The 18,424-nt window shown below is 49.5% G+C and overlaps 1 protein-coding gene across 2 annotated transcripts in view; it reads left to right on the plus strand.

Annotated features, from left to right (window-relative positions):
- Window positions 1-18,424, plus strand: part of MEGF9 (multiple EGF like domains 9) — a 53,995-nt gene that overhangs the window by 18,410 nt on the left and 17,161 nt on the right. For both annotated transcript variants that reach the window (XM_042786851.1, XM_033012027.2), the window contains exon 2: window positions 11,271-11,472. In XM_042786851.1, coding sequence (XP_042642785.1) covers window positions 11,271-11,472 — 202 coding nt within the window. The remainder of the gene's footprint in view (window positions 1-11,270; window positions 11,473-18,424) is intronic.

The following is an 18,424-nucleotide window of genomic DNA, read 5'->3' on the forward strand; positions in this document are numbered from 1 at the left end:
GCTTTCAGCAGGGCCAGGTGGTTCCTGCTGTTTCAGCAGGTCACGTAGCTGGGCACGTTTGGCGTGCCAAGCGCTGAGCTGAGCTTTCAAGCGTGTTTGGCCAGGCCACGATCAGATGGGTTCATGCAGAGTTGTCTTTGTACTGGTGGAAGATGGGTGTTGCAGAACTGGTTTCCCTTTCTCCCCTTCTGCCACCTTGCTGGCTTTTGCATTTTATATCCCTCTCTTTGCTTGTTTATTTCTTTCCCGTTAGCTTTGCCTTTTACAGCTGCTTTATCCCCCACCGCTCGCCTTCCAGCAGCACCAGTTGCAATGCTGGAGGACCCACCCAGTTGCCCCAGTGTAGCACCTTGTGATCCCTTTTTGGTGGTGTGTGAGCCCATTCCTGGAGGTCCCTGACCAGCACCCATGGCTTGGGTCAACTAATCCTGAGGAAAGGGGACAGAGGCGGGGTCTTAAACTCCACACCTGGCTGCCACTGCTGCCTGACCTTGGGAGCCTGCAGAAGGTGTCGAGGGAGTGCTGGTGCTCTTGGGGCATGAATTGCTCAGGAGAAACATCTGCAACAGCTTTTCTGGGAGGGAAGAGGAGGAGGGTAGCCATGCAGGCAGGGCTGTTGTGCTGGAGCATCTGCTCTCAGCCAGGGTTTGCCCACGGCTGCAGCTGGGCGAGTAGATGCTGTCAAGTGCATTAGGAAAGAAAGTTTTGCTTATCACTACTGCAACAAGTTTGAGTAGCAAATTCGACTGTTTTTTAAACAAAAGGCTCTACTGTGCCCTCGCTGAGATGTCACCCGGAGGAGTCTGCAGCTTGTCGCTGCGTGAGCAGGATGCACAAATCCTTTTCTTTGCTTAACTTACAGTGATGCAGCATTTCCCTCCGGGATGTCACGGGACATCATCACATCTCGGGGCTGTACAGAGGCAGCTCTTCAAAGGTTTGGGCATTCACTGCAGAGAAGCATCTAAAAACTTCTGGCTTCTGAAAACTGAGGAAGGAATCGGGTATGTGCCTGGGACCTCTGAGCCTAGGCTGCTGTCACCTGCCTGTTTTATCTCAATATGAGCACTGTGTGGGGCTTTAGCTGATTTATACCAGTGTTGAGGGAAAGAGACGAGATTAATTCTTTTAATATAGAAAGTTACAGGCTTAAAAAGGCTTTATTAGCCTTCTGTTTAAAGAACTAGTGTCATGGTAATGTCTCGGCTTGTGCATTGCTGCTCTGCTTGAAATGCAAACATGGCTGGGGGGTTTTCCCCTTCTTTTGCTCCAGCCACATCTGGGCCAAAAATTAAGGAGCGAGGGTCTTCTCCTAAACAGGGTGATTTATCCCTGGGCTCCCCTGCAGAGCACGGTCAGTGACTGGGAGGGCCTGGCACCCCCATTTCTCTCAGCTGTCCAAAGTGGGAGCAAATCCCCCAAAGCGAGGGGTGGTCATTGCTGCCATCTCCAGGTGGGTGGGTTTGGTGCCTTGGGAGATGCTCACCTGGGTGACTTTGCAGACCCACGGCTTCCAGACCGCTGAGCGGCAAGGGCCGAGCTTCTCCATTGCACCTGATGAAGGCACCTGAATCCTGCCCTGCAGGGTCGGTCCCGGGGGTGTCTGCACTGCAGTTGTGTTTCTTCAGTAGGAAAGCAGCAGCAGCAGCGAAGGCAAAGTAACTTGGCTTTTCACATATGTGCAAGCCCGTACAGGAGCCTGGAGCTGGATTGGAAGAGCCAGCCCGAGCTAAAACCAGACCCCTTCCCTCGCCCAGGCAAGTACCAGCCCTGGCTGTGTGCTGGAGCCTCGCTGGGAAGGGTGGGGAGGCGGTAAAAGCAGGGTTCATCCGAGCTCATCCTCCAACTCGTCTCCTAAGCCCTGTTTTCTCGCTGGTTATTCATGCAACGCAACTTTATAGCCCAAATACAAATGGTTGAAAGGATGATTCTTGCTCAGGGTTTTACTCCGTAGCACCTTTAAAGTTCCTGTATAAATTAACGTGTTCGTTCATTAGCCACAATTCCCCAAAGCACCAAGCAAAGTTTGTGATTTTAATTACTTTTCGCAGGGGTCTGAGCACAGGGAGACTTCAACAGATGATTATAGTTCATATTATTCATGCAGCTTTTTAAAATCCCTTTCTCTGCTAGGGCATGGTCAATAGATCTAAAATTGAAGTCTGCTAATAAATTCCCAGCCCCATCCCATGTGAGGTGTCTTGATCTTTGAACGAAAGCATTTTGCTGACAAAACAATTAAATTTCCTGTGAGCTGCCGCAGAAAGTATGTCTGTAAGGAGGGTATGAGCTGCCAGGGCTCTGTGTGCTGTTGTGGAGGTATTTGCCAAAGTTACATTTCATCCTGTTTATCTCTTAAACCCTGAGTTGGGCTGGCTGTGTCACACGCTGGGTGGTAAAAAATATGGAGATTTTCAAACAGAAACATGGAATATTTATATGGATGCAGATGTTTGTGGAAATATTAGTGGGAAAATATAACCGACTAAAGTAAAACGTCAACAAAACTATTTTCAAATTAATTAAAAGACTTGGATCCATTTTTTAACTGTTGAGATTTTAATCCTCAAGCATTTATCTGGTCTATTTGAAGTTACTGTAGCTTCTTGTATCATAAACATTTTAGGGCCACATTCTTCTTTATACACTCTGCTTAGTAAGAGACCCAGAGGGTTTTTCTGCGTATGGAAATGTATTGTTATATAGGAATAATTTTTCAGCTGCAGCTGTGTAATCCCTCCTGCACAGCTTTTTGCATTATAACCTGTTCATAATAACTACTGGACCACTCCTGCTTCTTCTGACATCTTTTTGTCTAGTCGATGGGAGATTTTACCTCTGGTATTTTGCCCTGCTGTCAGCCCCAGTGGTTCCATGAGCTGTAGATCTCCTAGTGCAGGAGGAATACAAGGTTAATGAGAATCCATATTTTACTTTTTTCGCTTATGTTTACAGGGTTTGATCCTTTAGTCTCCCAAGACAGCTTTGCACCTATGAGTCTGACTTCTTTCATGCACTTCTACTGCGGAATGAGTCTGTTCAAAGCTCACTGTGCAGGTTGCTAACTTGTTTAGCATCAAAAAGGAAGGAAAGGCAAGAGGTGCAACATGGAGGAGCTTTCAGGAACTCCTCAGAAACCAAATGCCTGTATGTTTGATTGCAGGTGCAGGGAAGGAATAAAAATAATCCCAGGAGTAAACAGCCTTTGCTTTTGGATAAGGTCTGAGAGTCCTGGCAGTGGTCAGCTGAAGGGGAGGCGCGGTGGCTTTGCATAAAGCCAGTGGGGTAGGAGGGCTGTGAACCAGAGCGGGGAGCGATGCTGCGTCCCTTTGAAAATGCAGAGAAGAGGCAGAGAGGTGACATGGGCTGGGCTGAGCTAGAGTTTGGCTGAAACCCCGGGTCTGCCTCCTTCACGCTGATGAAAAGTGCTGGTGTGGCTGCTAGTGACCCCGAGAGTCGGGACCTTGGCTTTGTACTCCTTTCCAAGTGATAAGAGAGAGATTTAATCTGATTTAATTTTCCTCAACAAATATGTTTAATCTTTTAATGATATTACAAGTGATGTATAAGCATTGAGAAATCCTTGTCTTTTCCCCCTTGTTGACCCATACAGTCCTTTTATGGAACAGCACAAGTGACTCGTGTAAAGCTCTTAACAGCATTAACATGAACGATGCTGTTCTCACCAGCAGCATGCCCGACTGCAGCGCCCTGAGCTTGATGGAATCCGTAAGTGCCCTGAATCTGATGCACTCAGTAATAAAGTGAATGCAAAATAACAGGAGACACTTATGTATATAAATTTTTTGGGGGTAGGCAAAGTTCCTTTTCCTACTGCTTTGGCTTTGCATTGTAGCCTCAAGTGAGAGTGAGTTTACAGGTATGTAATTCAGTAATTTGTAATGCAGGAGTTGACTATTACTTTGTGCTGAGTGCTGTCTAGATGCGAATGGAGCTTAGGACTTGGCAACACACCTCTCTAAAAAGTTACAGAGCATCAGCTCATCTCTGGTTCTGTTCTTGCAGGAGCTCTTAGCCTGTGGCAGATATTCCTCGTGTCCCTGCGAGAGAGCTCAGCCAGCCCGTACCCTTTCAGATCTGTTGCAAGCCATGGGGTGAAGGCACACTGCCTGCAATGGTTGGAGCCAAAAGCATCCTTACACTGGAGTAACAGCTCCTGCGTTCATGGTGTCAGCTTGGTTGCACCCAGCTACCCGAGAGAGGAGTGATGGAGTTGAGTGCAAAAGCCAATTTTGATCAAAAAGAGATGATGCCATTGAGATGGTGTCATCAGAGACGTGGACAGGACAGGCTGGAGCTCAGTAAATTGCTTTAGAAGGGCTGAGTTAAATAGGACCTTCTCTTTTAGCAGATGGCAGCTCTTGTGGCAAGGCTCACAGGTTCTCTCGTTGTCCTATATCTCGTGCTGGGATGGTACTGTCCTCACCCTCATCCAGTGTCTGGGGGAGGTTTAGCACACTGATGGATAGTACCAAGGGGATGAAATATCTTCGTGGGGGTAAGGGAAATAACCTGTTGAGAGGTGAGGGGGAAAGAGCAGTGGTGCAGCACAGCTGTGCTTTTGGCTGTATGAAGAAAAAATTCCCAGTGGAAATAGTCTAACTCTGTAAGGGGGATTTGTGTGTTTGGGAGGAGGACTGGAGCTGCCAGCTGTCCCCGAGCAGTGGCAATGAGAAAATCAGAACTGCCAGGTTGGGTCAGAGCAAAGCTTCGCCCATCCAAGACTGGCCAGAAGATGCCGAGGGGACAGGGCATAATCCTGACTTCTTCCAGCCAGTGTTTCAGGGATTTACCCGTCAGGATGCTTTTTCCAGATCCCTGTGCTTAACAGCTACCAGTGGACAGACCTGTCCTCCATGAGCTTATCCAGTCCTCCTTTGAAGCCATAGGTATTTCTGGCTCCCAGAACATCCCCTGACAATGAGTTCCACAATTTAATTACAAGGGGAAAGGAAATGGCCTTGGATAGATTTTTAAACCTGCTGCCTGATCCCTTTATTCCTGTGTTGTCAGAAACGGTGCCTGGAGAGGGATTAAGAAGGGGAAATGAGGGAGAAGGGAGGGAAGGTAGGGCTTGAATTTGCGACTAAAATATGGGGAGAGGGAGGGAAGCTGCTAAATTAATACCAAAACAGAGCCTTTCCAGGAATGGGGTGCCGTTGTGTGCAGTGAATACGCTAGCTTCATCCTCTCTGTGCAAATGAGTGGGACATTGAATCGATGCTGTTGTAGTATTTGGGAAGTCAGACTGGTGTGAAATGAGATTACCTTGGTATAAACCCAGTGTAACTGAGCATTTGGTATACAAGAAGCAAGTGCCTCCAGCCTCGGACCGGCCGGGCTTTTGGGCTGCTCACCCTGAGCCACGTGTGCAGGGGGAGGAATTAGGGTGCAGATGATGGAGGCAGGAGGTGAGGACATCTGGCTTTGCCTCTGCCAACAGACGGCAGGAGATGCCCGCAGCCTGGCACTGTGACTGCTGTTTGTTTTAAATCCAGCAGGATAGCTGTTGCGGTGTCTGGGAGGTGGGATTCTCCCTGAGGTTTGCATGGTTCACATGAGGCTGTTGGCTTCAGCCCTGCAGCACTGCCAGGTGGTACTAACACCCAAAACTACCTCCAGGTTATATGTGGGTTTTGGTTTTTTTTTGTTTTTTTTTTTTTTTTTTCTTCATCTAGTCCAGAGAATAGAAAATGGTTGTCTCCCTGGGGATGCTTTTGAAGCAGAACAATAAATAGCATCCCTGGGTCTTCACAGCTTGCTCTTTCAGCTGCATGTTCTTCTAACAAAAAATGTGTGTCTTGGATTTTCCATACTGGCTCCCAGTGAGTAGGTGGCTTCATTTAGGATTTACACTGTTTCAGGATGTCCCCAGAAAATATGGTTTCATATAGACATCTTCGTATTTCATAGTGTTTTCTTCTTTTGCTGTTTGTAAATACTTCACCTGGTTTTAAATTATTCATTCATTAAGTAGCTTGGATGGAAAAAGGAATCATGCTTAAAATACATGTAAAGACTTAAAAGACTGCAAGTCTGAAAGGATGGGAAAATATAATTTGAGAAATTATTTTTACACCAGAATGAACTCTTTTACAGTAGTAGGAGGGGATGGGAGGTGAAGGGATGCGGGGTCATGCCAGACCTGGCTCAGGCTGGGACGTCGCTGGGGTTTGCAGGGTAGGGGCTTTGCCTCGGGTCGGGGTTTGGAGAATGAGATCCCTGGTGGGGGGTGTGGGCTGGAGGGGCTGGCGCTGGGCGCTGTGAGCCCCCGCAGCCGACGGCCGTGCCGAGGGGTGGAGGGGCACCGCGCTCCCCGGGTCCTGCAAACCGGGCACGGCCTTGGTTGTGTTGGTGCCGCTTCCAGCCGTGGCTTGTATCCAGTGCAATACAAAATAGAAATAACTGTTCTCCAGTTTACTGGTAACCTTCGACTTTTGCATAATAATTAATCAGTTCAGAGTTGCAGCTAACTGAAATTGTATATTAAATCTGTCTCCCATACAGCAGTGTGTCCCTCGCTGTAGCAAACTGTAGACCTTTTCTTTTCCTCCATCTGCCTCTAAGCAATGAAAAGTAAAGGTTAAAATGCTGCTCATGAAGGGAGTGGTGTTTGTTGTTCTTTTTCTCGAAGGAATAACATGTGGCAGTGCTATGCACTTCTATAGTGCGTCTATTCTGGGATCTCAAAATATCATCGGGCTGTTAATTAATTAAAGCCTGTCAACACCTTCATGAGCAAAGGTGGTGGTTTTTATCAGATAGCCAAGTGCTTTGAGCTGTTTCGTGGTGCTTTATGGGGAAGGAAGGGAAACCTCGATGTTTCAGAAATGAGGCAGACATGAGCAGAGTTTGGAGGTTCTGGGGCGGGTGAACACCCTGCGGATGGGGAAACTGAGTCAGAGCAAGGGTGAGTGACTACAGCGAGTTGGGGAGAGCTGGGAGTCAGAGCTTGGGCCCGTGCCCCATCCCTGGGAGGTTTTCGCCCTTGGCTTCTGTTGCTGATGGTGTTATCCCAACCTCAACACAGCACCTCCAACCACGGCTGAGCAGCCCAGCGCGGGGCAGCTCTGGGGCTCATCCACCCGTGTTCATTCCTTTGTGTTTGCAAAAGCTCTCAGTAAGGTGTTTTTGAAGGTTACCTTCCAAAGGAAAACATTTGCTTGAGAAAACTGAATAAAGGCTCCAAAAACTCAGGCTCTGGCCAGGAGCCAGGATAATGTTCCCTGATCTTCTGTAGTGCTCATCATCTTTGCTGTATTCCCCGAGTCTGAGGTGGATTTTTGTTATCGCTTGCCTTTTCTGGCTATGAACTACGCTCACCTTCTCGAACCTGGCTGTCATGGGGACAACAAAGTGTCTTTTAAATTAAGCCTCGGGTTTTCATAGTCTGGTACATCATCATGTCAAACCTTGATGCTGCGCTAGGCAATGGATTTTAATGCTGCTGTCTGGTTCTTCTCCGCTACCCAACCAAAGGGGCTTTAGGGCATTTTTGGGGTTGCATCAGCCAGGCAGAGGTGTGAGCTGAGCAGGGTGCAATAAGGGTGGCTTGGGGGTGCGCAGTGGGGACCATGCACGATGGTGCTCCCCTGAAGCAGGCACCGTGCCTCCCCCAAAATCTCTGCAGTGGTTTGGGGGAGGCAGGGCCCGCAAGGAAACGACCGTTTTGGGAGATGTCTTTTGTATCTGCCCTGTTGTGCCTTATTGTGCCCTCGGGGGTGATTTTGCTGCTCCTCCAGCAGCCGGGCTCAGCTCTGCACCCTCCCCAGCAGCAGACCCAGCCTCCCTCATTGCTGCTGAGGCAGCTGGAGCCGGCGCTCCACCAGCCTGTGAACAAAAAGCTGCTTTTTCCCTGTGTTATTTTGGATTACTGCAGCATTTCTCGCTCTCATGGGGAACCCGCATGTGCAGAACTGGTGGGGTCTGTGTTGCCGTTGAGTTTGGCTGCTGAGGCTGAGCCACCCCTAGGTTTTGACCTGACTTTGTGCAATTTTGATGGGCAAAGACCTGGGGTGGGGTGGAGGGAAACCAGCATTGGGAAGTGTCTGTGTGTTTTTGGAAAGCGTATGTCTTTGCAAAAGCCTCTCAGTGCACAAACAGCCCTGCTGTTGGAAGGAAAACCCAGTTTGGTAGCTGGTGCCATTGCCAAGATCATCCCAAAGTCAGCTGCTTTTTCCATCAAGGCTGTTTGTGTTGGCATCCCTCAGATAAGTCAGCAGGGCCGGGCTGGATTCTGCCTTTGCCTCCTGCTGCTCCTGGCGTGTGTGGGGCTCCTGTAAACAGCGATGACATTCCCCATGATTTGCACCAAGGTTGGTGATGGCCGGACCCTTTTGATGGATGATTGAGGCCCTTTGATAAAGGGCAAAAGAAATGAGAAGCTCTTGCCAAGCTATGCAGCTTCTCTTCTCAGACTTCTGTTTCCTCCTTTTTTTGCCATGGCTGATTTTCTTGGAAGGTAATATGCTGTCAACATGAGTTCTCCCCTCTCCTGTCAGTATAATATAGTTGGGGACAGCCCTCCTTATTCCTCTAGTGCAAGCATGGCCACAAAACCAAGTTCATCAATCAAATTCACAAAACCTTCTACAGCACAGCCCTATCTCGCTCAAGGCCTTTCAGGCTCTTGCCTTGAGGTTGTTTAATTTTCACAGCAATGTGCCCAGGTACCGGCTGTGCCCGTGTGTCCTTTTGGGCTCTGATGGCTCCTGGTGAGCCGCGTCCATCCATGCTGGTTGGCTGCAGGGAGAGGGCAGGAGTGGGGCAGTGCTTATGGATAGTCCCCATCGGCCTGGAGGAACTCTGTCCCATCGCATACATGCCAGCAGGATGGCAGCGTTTTGAATGGGAATTTGACTTGTAGCACCCATCGCTTCCCAGCCAAAGAAGTTCAGCTCTTGACTAAGCTGCTGGAGCATCGGTGTGGACCCGGCGCGCAGCCGGTGTTGGTTCTGGCTGCGATGCTCCTGCAGCACGAAGGTGGTCTCCACGCAGAGCAGCTCCTTGCTGCCGTGCTGGACCTGCCCTCAGCGCCTCACATCGCCGTTGGAACTGATACAGTGCTTGTTTCGTTTCCTTAATCAAGTCTAGCAGGTCTAATGGCACTGCGCGTAATGAGCTTTGAAAGGTGAATTTGTTTTGATGCGTGTTTGACAAACTCCGAAGTGCTTTTGCTCAACAAGTTTTCATGGCTCCCGTGGCTTGGAGAAGCCCAAGTGCCCAAATCAATAAGGTTCCGCTTGGATAATTGAGATGGGAATTTGGCTCGTTATGTGAAGTGGCTGCTGAAGTAGATAATTGCAGATCTTAAAGTGTTTGTCCTATTTGCTAGTTTAGATTGAAGAAAATTCAGGTGCAATTTCACAGGTGTGTAGGTACAACATTACTTCTGTGGGGATACTGTGCATGTATTGATAGAGTAACAAAGCTAAATAACTCATATTTCTTTGTGTGTTGGAAGAAAACAGGTGAAAAGTCAAAGTTCTGGGGGTTGTGGAACAGCTGGGTGCTGCAGCCTGGCTGGCTGTTGGTTAGAGACATCCTGCGGCTTCTGCATGGTCCCTCTTTGGGGAGAGGGGGACCCTTCCTCCCATGGGGCTTGTAGCCTTCCCTGAAAAGTCAACCTATAATTGTGTTTTTATGTTCAGTGAATGTGTTAGGCAGATCGTAGAGCAGTTTGCCTTCCTGTTGTGCTGCAGGCCACCGGCAAACGTGCCCAGGGTAAGGGCTGCTCCCTGGGAAGGACGGACACTGGGGAACCTTTACAGTGCTGCTGTGATGTGGGAGACCTTGTGGCTTGTGTTTCCAAAGGTGCTGAGGGCTTCAGTGTGGTCTGACTTCAGCAGATTACTTGTGTATTCATAAATTAATCTTTATTCAATCACTGGGTTTTAAGTATGTTTCAATCCAGGTACCTGCTGAGGTCCTATCCGTTGGATTGGGGCACAAACATGCAATATCAATGTTAAATGATCTGAAATGTTTGTGCTGATTTAGAGGATTAGTGTTGCATCTTCTTGATATGATTTGAGATTTAAGTCAAGTTTTCTTGGGATGAGGAGCTGGCCTCACTCCTCTCTGTGAAGCTCCCTGAATACTGGCTTTTCTCAGGGAGTAATAAATACCAGTGGTTGCGTAAAGCCCACAATGCTTTCTACAAAAAATCCTTGTTTATAATTCACTGTTGGCAGAAAAAGACTTTAAGTTATTAAGGCACTAAATATTTTGCAATGAAGGAACGGAGATAAAGCTCTTGGCAGAAACAAATTGCCGGGGAGAGGTTGTTCTCTTCAGTGCATTTGGTGCTTTAAAGTATTATGAGAAATAATGTGTGGGGGAACTGGGAATTCATCACTCAATCCAAAGATTTGCTTCCTTCTTAGAAAAGCACCTGCTCGGTGCATGCTTTCCATAACCCCTGGAAATGAGGAGTGTCCCCACAGCACACGTGTGGGTCCCCAGAGCTGTCCCCACTCCCCACGGGGCTGAAGGTGGCCCGCTGGGCTTTAGGTGGTTCGGGGCAGCAGCCAGGTCTTTGTCCTGGCCCCAGCTCCACCACCCCAGTTGTTAAAGCTGCTTGCATGTGCTCAGTGCTCCCCTGAGGGCAGATTTTGAGGGGAGCTTGGGCTGCTGCAGGGGGGCCCCTGCCCTTGGCCCCAATGCCTGGAGCTGCCCCAGCTCCCGGTCGGGGGGTTCTGTGTCTGTTCTCCAGGAGCGTGAGGAGCTGGTGCCAGTTCATCGTGTAGGTGTGTTGGGCATGTCCCGTGTCATAACAACCAACCCGTTGGTAAATCAGGGCTGTTCCAGTGGTGGGAAATGGAGGAGCTTATAATTAGTGATTTTACCACCTGTTGCTGATTTTATACAAATATTACACCAGCTAGCACTTGTCAGCTCCTGGAGTCATGTAACCGGACAACCATGGGTGTGTATATGTGTTTGTATATATACAGACATTATTATATGTATTTAAGTAGGTATACCCATAATCTTCTAGCTCCTTTCTGGAGAGGGATTTGTAACATAAACCATGGGGGATTCAAACCCCAGAGTACTCCCAACATTATTTTTTTTTTTATCATCTCAACATTTAAGGCAAATATCATCCATACAGCGCCGCTGTTTCCAACCTGGGGTAAACGGAAGGAGGGCAGCCGTGCTGTGACGGTGACGCTGGCCCCGCTCGGGGTCTTGCCCGGCGCCGTGCCCCCAGCACAGCGGTTTCAGCTTCTCTTTCCCCTTTGCAGGAGACCTGTGCAACTGCAGCGCCGTGGGGAGCTCCAGCACGGCCGAATGCAACAGCACGACGGGCCAGTGCCCCTGCCTGGATGGCTACGCGGGGCTGCGGTGCGAGAGCTGCGCCCAGGGCTTCTACCCGGAGCAGCAGAGCCAGCGGTGCCGTCCCTGCGGCTGCAGCCCCGCCGGCTCCACCAGCGCCCAGTGTGACCAGTGAGTAAGGGAGCATTTCGCTGAGCCTCCCTGGGGCAGGGGGTGGGGGGGGTGGGGGGGTGTGCGCGGCATTGGGATTTGGGGATATTTTGGGACTGGGGGATGCAGGTCGGGCAAGAGTGGATCTTGTCATCTGGTGCTAGTATTTATTAAAAAAAAAAAAAAAAAAAAAAGAGAAAGCAGGAAGGAAGCTGGCCTTATAAAAATTCATGAAGCATATTCTTCCTCTCTTTCAAGATCTGGATTATAAAAATATCCATAGCTGTGGCAAAAGCCCTGGCAGCCCACAAGGGAGTTAACTTGTATTTCTGAGCTTTACAGAAGCAGAACCTCTCCTCTAATGCCTTGTGCATCCCCTAGTCCCTAGCAGAGGGGACTGCCTCCTGAGCTCAGGAGGGGAGCGGAGGAGCTTTGGAGAGGTTTGTTTTCCAAAGGGATATTGGTTACACCTGAGGCAGGCCAGGCTCTGTGCTCTGCCCTTGCTGAGCAGCTCCTGCCTCACCTGGTGTTTAACCCTGCCACCTCCTCTCCTTCGCTGCATTAAGAAAGTCGCTGTAGCTGATTCTTTGAGCTCTTGTATAATGAATGTGTTCCTCTTCATTTCACCTCACCCACCTTCACATCTTCCCTTGTATAAGCCAGCACGCAATTACTCTTTTTCCCAACCAGCGATCCGTCAGTCATTAGAGATTTGTTGCCAGAGTTGAGGGTGTCTCTGTATTCCTGCAAAGGGTCTAAGCAGCAGCCTGAGCCTTTGGGGTCTCCTGCTCGTGTTCACAGGACAGTGAGTTGCAAGGTCTCTCCTCGGAGGAGACACACCCCCCCCCCCCATCAAACCACCCTGCAGCAACTTCCAGCCTCCCTGGGCTCCCTTCTCCTTCTGCCACCAAGAAGTCGGCAGCAAAAGTGTTCCCAGAGCCCCTGGCCCTTCTCCCGGGCCCCGCAAGGGAAGCGATACCTGCGCGTGGATGCAGTTGGCTTCGCTGCACTGTTGCCTCGTGCTGGCATCAGCCTTGTTGTCTTTTAGGGTTTGGTCCAGGCTTGGCATGTGTTGAACACCTGCACTTTCCTGCCAAGGCTGGGGCTGAGTCAGAGTCAAAATGTTCTGCAGGGACATGCTGTTTGTAATTATATTATACATTTCTTTTTTTTTTCCCCCAAACACCCAAACACTCTGTTTATGTCCTTCCTTTTTTGTTTCAATGCTGCATTTTTCTGCTTGCATAAGCTCTGAAAAATCAGAACTTAAAAGCAGTGCTCCAGTTGACTAGAGTGACCTTCTTACTAAAAAAGGTGATTCTTGGAGGTGTAGAGTGAGAGTTTTTCACTTGATTTTTTTAGAGTTGTTATAGGTATGGGAAGATGTGCCTGGAAGGATCAGGGTTTGGCACAGACTATAAAATCTGAATTTGGTCAGATCTGCTGGAAAGGCAAATTGGACAGAAAGGCACATGGGGCAAATCTTGTCTTTGAGGGCTGGGAAAGGAGGGAGGTGCTGCTGGAGCAACTGGGTTAACTGGGATGGAGCATTCTTGTACTGACTCTGAGTCACCAGGCAGCAGGCGAAGCGTGGATGTGGGTGATGTCTCCCCACATCTCGCTGCGTGGAGGAAGCCAAGAAATGCCCTTGGGAACTTCAGGTGAAATGCTCCAAGTCGTGAAGGAGAATGAGATGGAGTTCATGCACGTAGCGAGCCATCGCGCCCAACCCAGAAGTGGCAGAGGACCTCCCTGGCTGCTCCTCTTCAGCAGCATTTACAGCCTTGAGGGATGTGGGAGGTGCCTCAGGCATTTAGAAGAGGCAGCATGGGGCACAATTTGGGGGAAGATTGGAGAGGAGGGCAGCTGTTAAGAGAGATTGCTCTGTGTTTCTCTTCCCTGCGCAGTGGGGTTTGCTGCAGATGGAGATGACCTCTGGGTGTTTAAAAAAGGAAAATTCGGTCAGTTGTCTGTGGTGTGGGGCTGGGGGCATCAGTATGGCTGCGAGATGGGTCGCCTCGTGCATAGCGATGTGTATTGGAAAATGAAGTGGGTACAAAATCCTTTGGGGCAAGAGCAGGAGGGAGTGTGTCCTTGCATTGGGGTCTGTCCTGACGGGTGGGAGAACCTCGGCTGCATAGCAAAGAGATGTTTGTGTGAAGCCAGGAGTGAGATTTTTGGCTCTTGTTCTGGAAATGTTGGGTCTGGAGCTCTAGGCCTACTTGCCGGCGAGGCCCTGGATGAGTGGTGCATGTCCCTCTGGGCAAGCCCTGCTCGGGATGAGACGTGCAAGTGTTGCCCAACACCAGCAACCAGCTTCTGTTCCGTTGACATGAAGAATACTGTAAGCTGTATTTTTTTTTTTTTTTTTTTTTTTTAAAGCACCAGCCCTGCTCTAACTTGCACAAGTTAATTCCTGCGTGTTGGCTTAAGAAAAAAGCAACTGCTGTTCAGATGAGTCTGAGTAAAACAGCAGCGTAATTTTGGACTCTGACCCTTTTTGACAGTGCCTGGTTTGAGAGGCAGACTGCCTGAAGGCTGAGCTCTCGAGGCACACAAAACATGCCTGATAGCTTTCAATCAGCTTCCCCAGGCTTTTGTAAAATGGCCTTTTAAAGCACCACCATATGATGATTATTAGTATTATTTCTAGTCATGCTCTGTGGCTGGCCAGATGGCACACCCAAGTACACTGTTTATTAACTAGACCTCAAATGCAGACCATCAAATAAAAATAAAAAAAATCCCTTTCCTGAGGCAGACAGTTGATTTTGGGAGTGAACATTGACCTGACATGTTGTCGCTATGAATGGACTCCATGGTTGCTAATCAAAGGTCTGGTTTAGTGGTGTTTTAAATTTGATTATCTGGGGAGATCCATGCAGATCCCCCTCTGGGATGGCAGAAGATTTCCATGCTCTGGTTTGGGTGATTTTTTTTGTTTTGGTTTTTTTTTTTTTTGTTTTTTTTTTTTTTTTTTTTTTTTGTTAGTTGAAAAGCTGTGTGTAGTTGAAGCTGGAGCTTGCTGCGGGGCTGGATGATATCCTGGGCTGCGCGGAGAGGGCTGACACGTCTCGGAGAGGGGGAGTGTGTTGTCCCTGTTGTGGTAACGCCTAGAAACCTCAGATAAAACCACATTTCACTGGGTCGGGTGCTGTGTAGATACTTACTAAAGATAGCTATGGCCTGGAAGTGTTCATAGTCCATAGAGGAAGGGTGGAGAAAGAAGCTGAAGTTTCAAGGGCCGTGGTCAAGGTCACAGAGTAGTGAAGGAGGACAGTGACTCATGTGGGCGCAGGGCTGAGCTAGAAGGGCTGTGCTGCCGCTGCAAAGCCCTGGGGATGGTCCCTGGGAGAGGGAGGGTGGCTGGTGGTGGCCCCAGCCCGTGGTGACGTGACCCCGGCCAGGAGCTGCCCCCCCACCAGCTACATCTCTCACTGTCTTTTGCGCACCTCAAGTTGAAAGCTGTTTTGTCCACCTGTCTGTCCTTTGAGGAAGCAAGAATGTCCCCATCTGGTGGAGGAGTCAAAGGGGAAGGTGATGCTGGTGGAGAAGGTCACCATGCCCAGGCTGGCCAGCCCACATCTCCCAGGCTTGCACCCCTGTGCATTTATTTTTAATTTTACTTTACGTGAGCAGAGTCCTGTGCCTGAACTCTCATCTCCTACTCCCTATGGCCAGGCAAGGAGCCAAGCCAGAGAGGGCCTCGGGGGGGAGGGTCGGTGGTCTCCAGCCCTCCTGGCCAGAGGTTCCTCGCAGTGTTTCTGCAGTTCCTGGCACACCCCCTGCCCTCCTCACCCTGCGGTGTGGCTTTGCCCAAAATGCCACTCGTGCCCCCGGCTGACTCGTGGCAGGGCGAGCCGGCCCAGCGGCTGTTCCCCACGGCAGCCCCGGGACATGGTGGGGTGCTTCCTGGGCGAGAGGAACCCGGTTTGGATGGAGGGAAGCCTTTCCCTGCTGCAAAGCAGCAACCGTGCACCGACACGAGGAGCTGCACAGGCTCAGCTGTTTTAAATGCGTGCAGAAATAATTTTCCTGTGTAAACCTGTCCTCTGGCTGATTCATTTAAATGAGCAAGACTGCGCGCAGGCAGAGCCTAGCCTGAAAGAGGCACTCTGTGGTATGCTGCTGGTGAGTAGGAGATTCCAAATGACTCTGCATTTCTTTTATTTATTTATTTTGACCTTGCTAGCGGCACTGGCCAACACAAACATGGGTAAAAACTGGCCAAGGGTAGCCCAGGGTGACCCAACGATCTGGGATCTCCTCCGCTGTGTGCGGTGCAGGGCTGTCCTGCCCATCCCTGCCCCTTGGCGTGGGGAGGGAGAGGTGTTATTACTTTGATTTACCTCTTGCAAGGCATTCACGCGAGGTTTTCCTAGCCCAGCATGCAGGATGTTGTGGCTTTTCTCCGAAGTGTGGCCCCACAGCCTCAGGGACAGCGTGTTTAGCCCACGAGGATCTGTCCCTGTGTGGGTGCTCTTGTACCCCACGATCTGGGATGTGAGTGGAGGAGGAGGGCTGCGAAGCAGAGAAGGTGCTGTGAGATGCTGCTGCCCGGCAGGAGGGTTCAGCCCCCAATTCCCTGTTTCCCTAGGAGATTTTGTGTTTTAAACGAACTTACCCTGGTTGTAGGTAATGCACCCTTCAACTTCTGTTCGCTTGCTAGAGAGCAAGAGGAGAGCTGCAGCTGCGTTGGGAGCTTAAGGATTCCCATGTGGTATAGCTAAACCTGGGTTAACCATCTAATCTGGGTTAGGTTTTTCCAGTTCCCTTAAAAAAAGCTCTGAACTGAATACATAATACACTATCATTGTCCCTGAGGAAAACAGATACATGTGAACTTGGGGTCTGTGGATCAACTGAAGTCACTCCCTCTGCCTGTGCCTCCGTTTCCCCACAGGCAGGAGGGCCCTGGGAAGCCGAGGCTGCGCCGCAGTGCTGGGAGGTGATGTTAGCTTCGGTTCATGTCCGGTGCTGAAACACTCTGCCCAAGTGTGCAGCACTCCTCTCCTTCGCTAACTGAGCAGCCTTTCCTCACTGCTGGCTGGGGAGACAGCTCTGCTGTGTGTGATCCTGATTCACACACGGTTCATGCCGCAGGCTTGGCATAAGTCATGTTAGCAAGAGCTCCTGTCACTCATTTCCGTTTGAAAAAAAAAAAAAAAAAAAAAAAAAAAAAGATAAAGCATGCATATAAAATGCCAAAGTGCTAATTCAGAGATGCTTTGCCCCCTCAAGGGGGTCTCATGCTTTGTGTTCGTATTAAAAAGAATTAATGCAGAGTGTCCCTGAGAGCATTTATACACGGCTGTCCCCTGGAGCAGGGATGCTGCGAGGCTAAAAGGTAGTGCTGTGAGCTGGGCAGGCTCCAGCCCTGTAAGCCTTCTTTGTAGTGGGCTTCTCTTCAGAGAGCCTGATCTTGTGACCCTTACTCATATGGATTTGCAAGAGCATTGCTGGCGAGAGTAAGGTCAGCAGCACTGGACAGTGTTCTTTGTTGAGGTCTTTGAATAAGGGCTGGGGTCTCTGAAGGAGCTCAGGGAGCTGCATGCTGGGTTTGCAGAGGTGGTGGGATGTGAAAAGATGCAAAGAGCCCGTGGAGGTGGGGAAGTGATAAGGGACATGGGTGCTGATGGCCTTGGGGAGCACCCAGGTGGGTCACAGACTAGATGTATTTTGAGCATCATGTGGTGTGAAGGTACACGGGGCAGAATTTTGGGGCTTTTCTGATAGTCAGAAAATACAGATCCACTGAAATTGCAGAGTTTTTGTGGAGCTTCACCTGCCTGTGCAGGAAGGGTGCTCGTGGCAATGGTTTGAGATGAGAAAGACCTCAAACTCCCAAGGTTTCTGCCCATCCAACCACAGGAAGTTATTTGGGGAAGGCGATGGAATTCTCATCATGCATCCAGAAAATCTTAATTTTCTGTCTTTAGAGTGTGATCACACCTCTGAAATGTTTCTTCTTTGGGTGGGAACTGTATTTCCATCTGACTGTATTTTAGCAGTCCTGTAAACCACACTGGGCACTGCTCCCCTTTGGAGGTAAGACCTTGGAAGCCCAACTCCTCAAGGACTTATTTAAAAGAAAAAAAACAAACCAAACCAAAAAACCCTCCCGATCCTCCCCACCTTTTCCCCTATTTTAAAAAGACTGCTCTCCCTTTTATAGATTGACTAAGCACAAACAGTGGCTCATTATCTCCCAGTAACGCGTTGTCAGCATCACTGCAGAGAACAGATTTTTTTTTTTTTTTTTTCCTTAGCGGAAATTGTTACATGTGGACGTCATAAGAGCAGAAGAATACCCCGTTAGAGCATATTTTTGTGTGCTTTAATTATCTAAATCTCTCTGCTCTTACACTCTAATCCTTTATATCCGATTAACTCTTCTTCTCTCTTCTCCCACAAGCAGGTAAATATTGTACCTCCACCCATTTTTGTTCAGTTGCAAACAGGGATGAGAAATGAGTGACTGGACACAGCGCCAGGGAAAGGTAGATTGTTATCATCTCCCCTACAGTAATTGTGGCTTCTCAGAAATCCTGTTGTTTTGTTGATTTTTCCAGCAGGCTTTGCCGTTCCTGTGTTGTCTGTTGCAGACTTGCAGCTCTAGTAAGCATTGACTGCCCTCAAAAAAAAATATTGGCTCAACTTTTTCAGCTCTTACAGCTGAATTCTGGTTTGGGGAGGGTGGTGCCCAGCCTGGCTTCAGGCAGTGCTTGTTGCCTGTGCCTTTTTCGGCTGCCTGAGGGGAGGCATCAGGAGAGATCTGGGGGATGGAGAGACTATGTTGGGCAAAACTGGTACGTCCAGTGGGGACCAGCCCTGTCTCCTTGCCTCCCCCATTGGTGTGTCCTCCTCTGCGTTGAGGTTGCCTGTCCCACCCCCATATTGCCATGATCTCCAGGGGACGCTCTGGGAAGCCAGGACCCACCATTTGGGGTTGAGATTTTACGGTTAGTTAGGC

Source organism: Tyto alba, unplaced genomic scaffold, assembly GCF_018691265.1.
Source record: "Tyto alba isolate M040663 unplaced genomic scaffold, T.alba_DEE_v4.0 Super-Scaffold_11, whole genome shotgun sequence".
Lineage (NCBI taxonomy): Eukaryota > Metazoa > Chordata > Aves > Strigiformes > Tytonidae > Tyto > Tyto alba.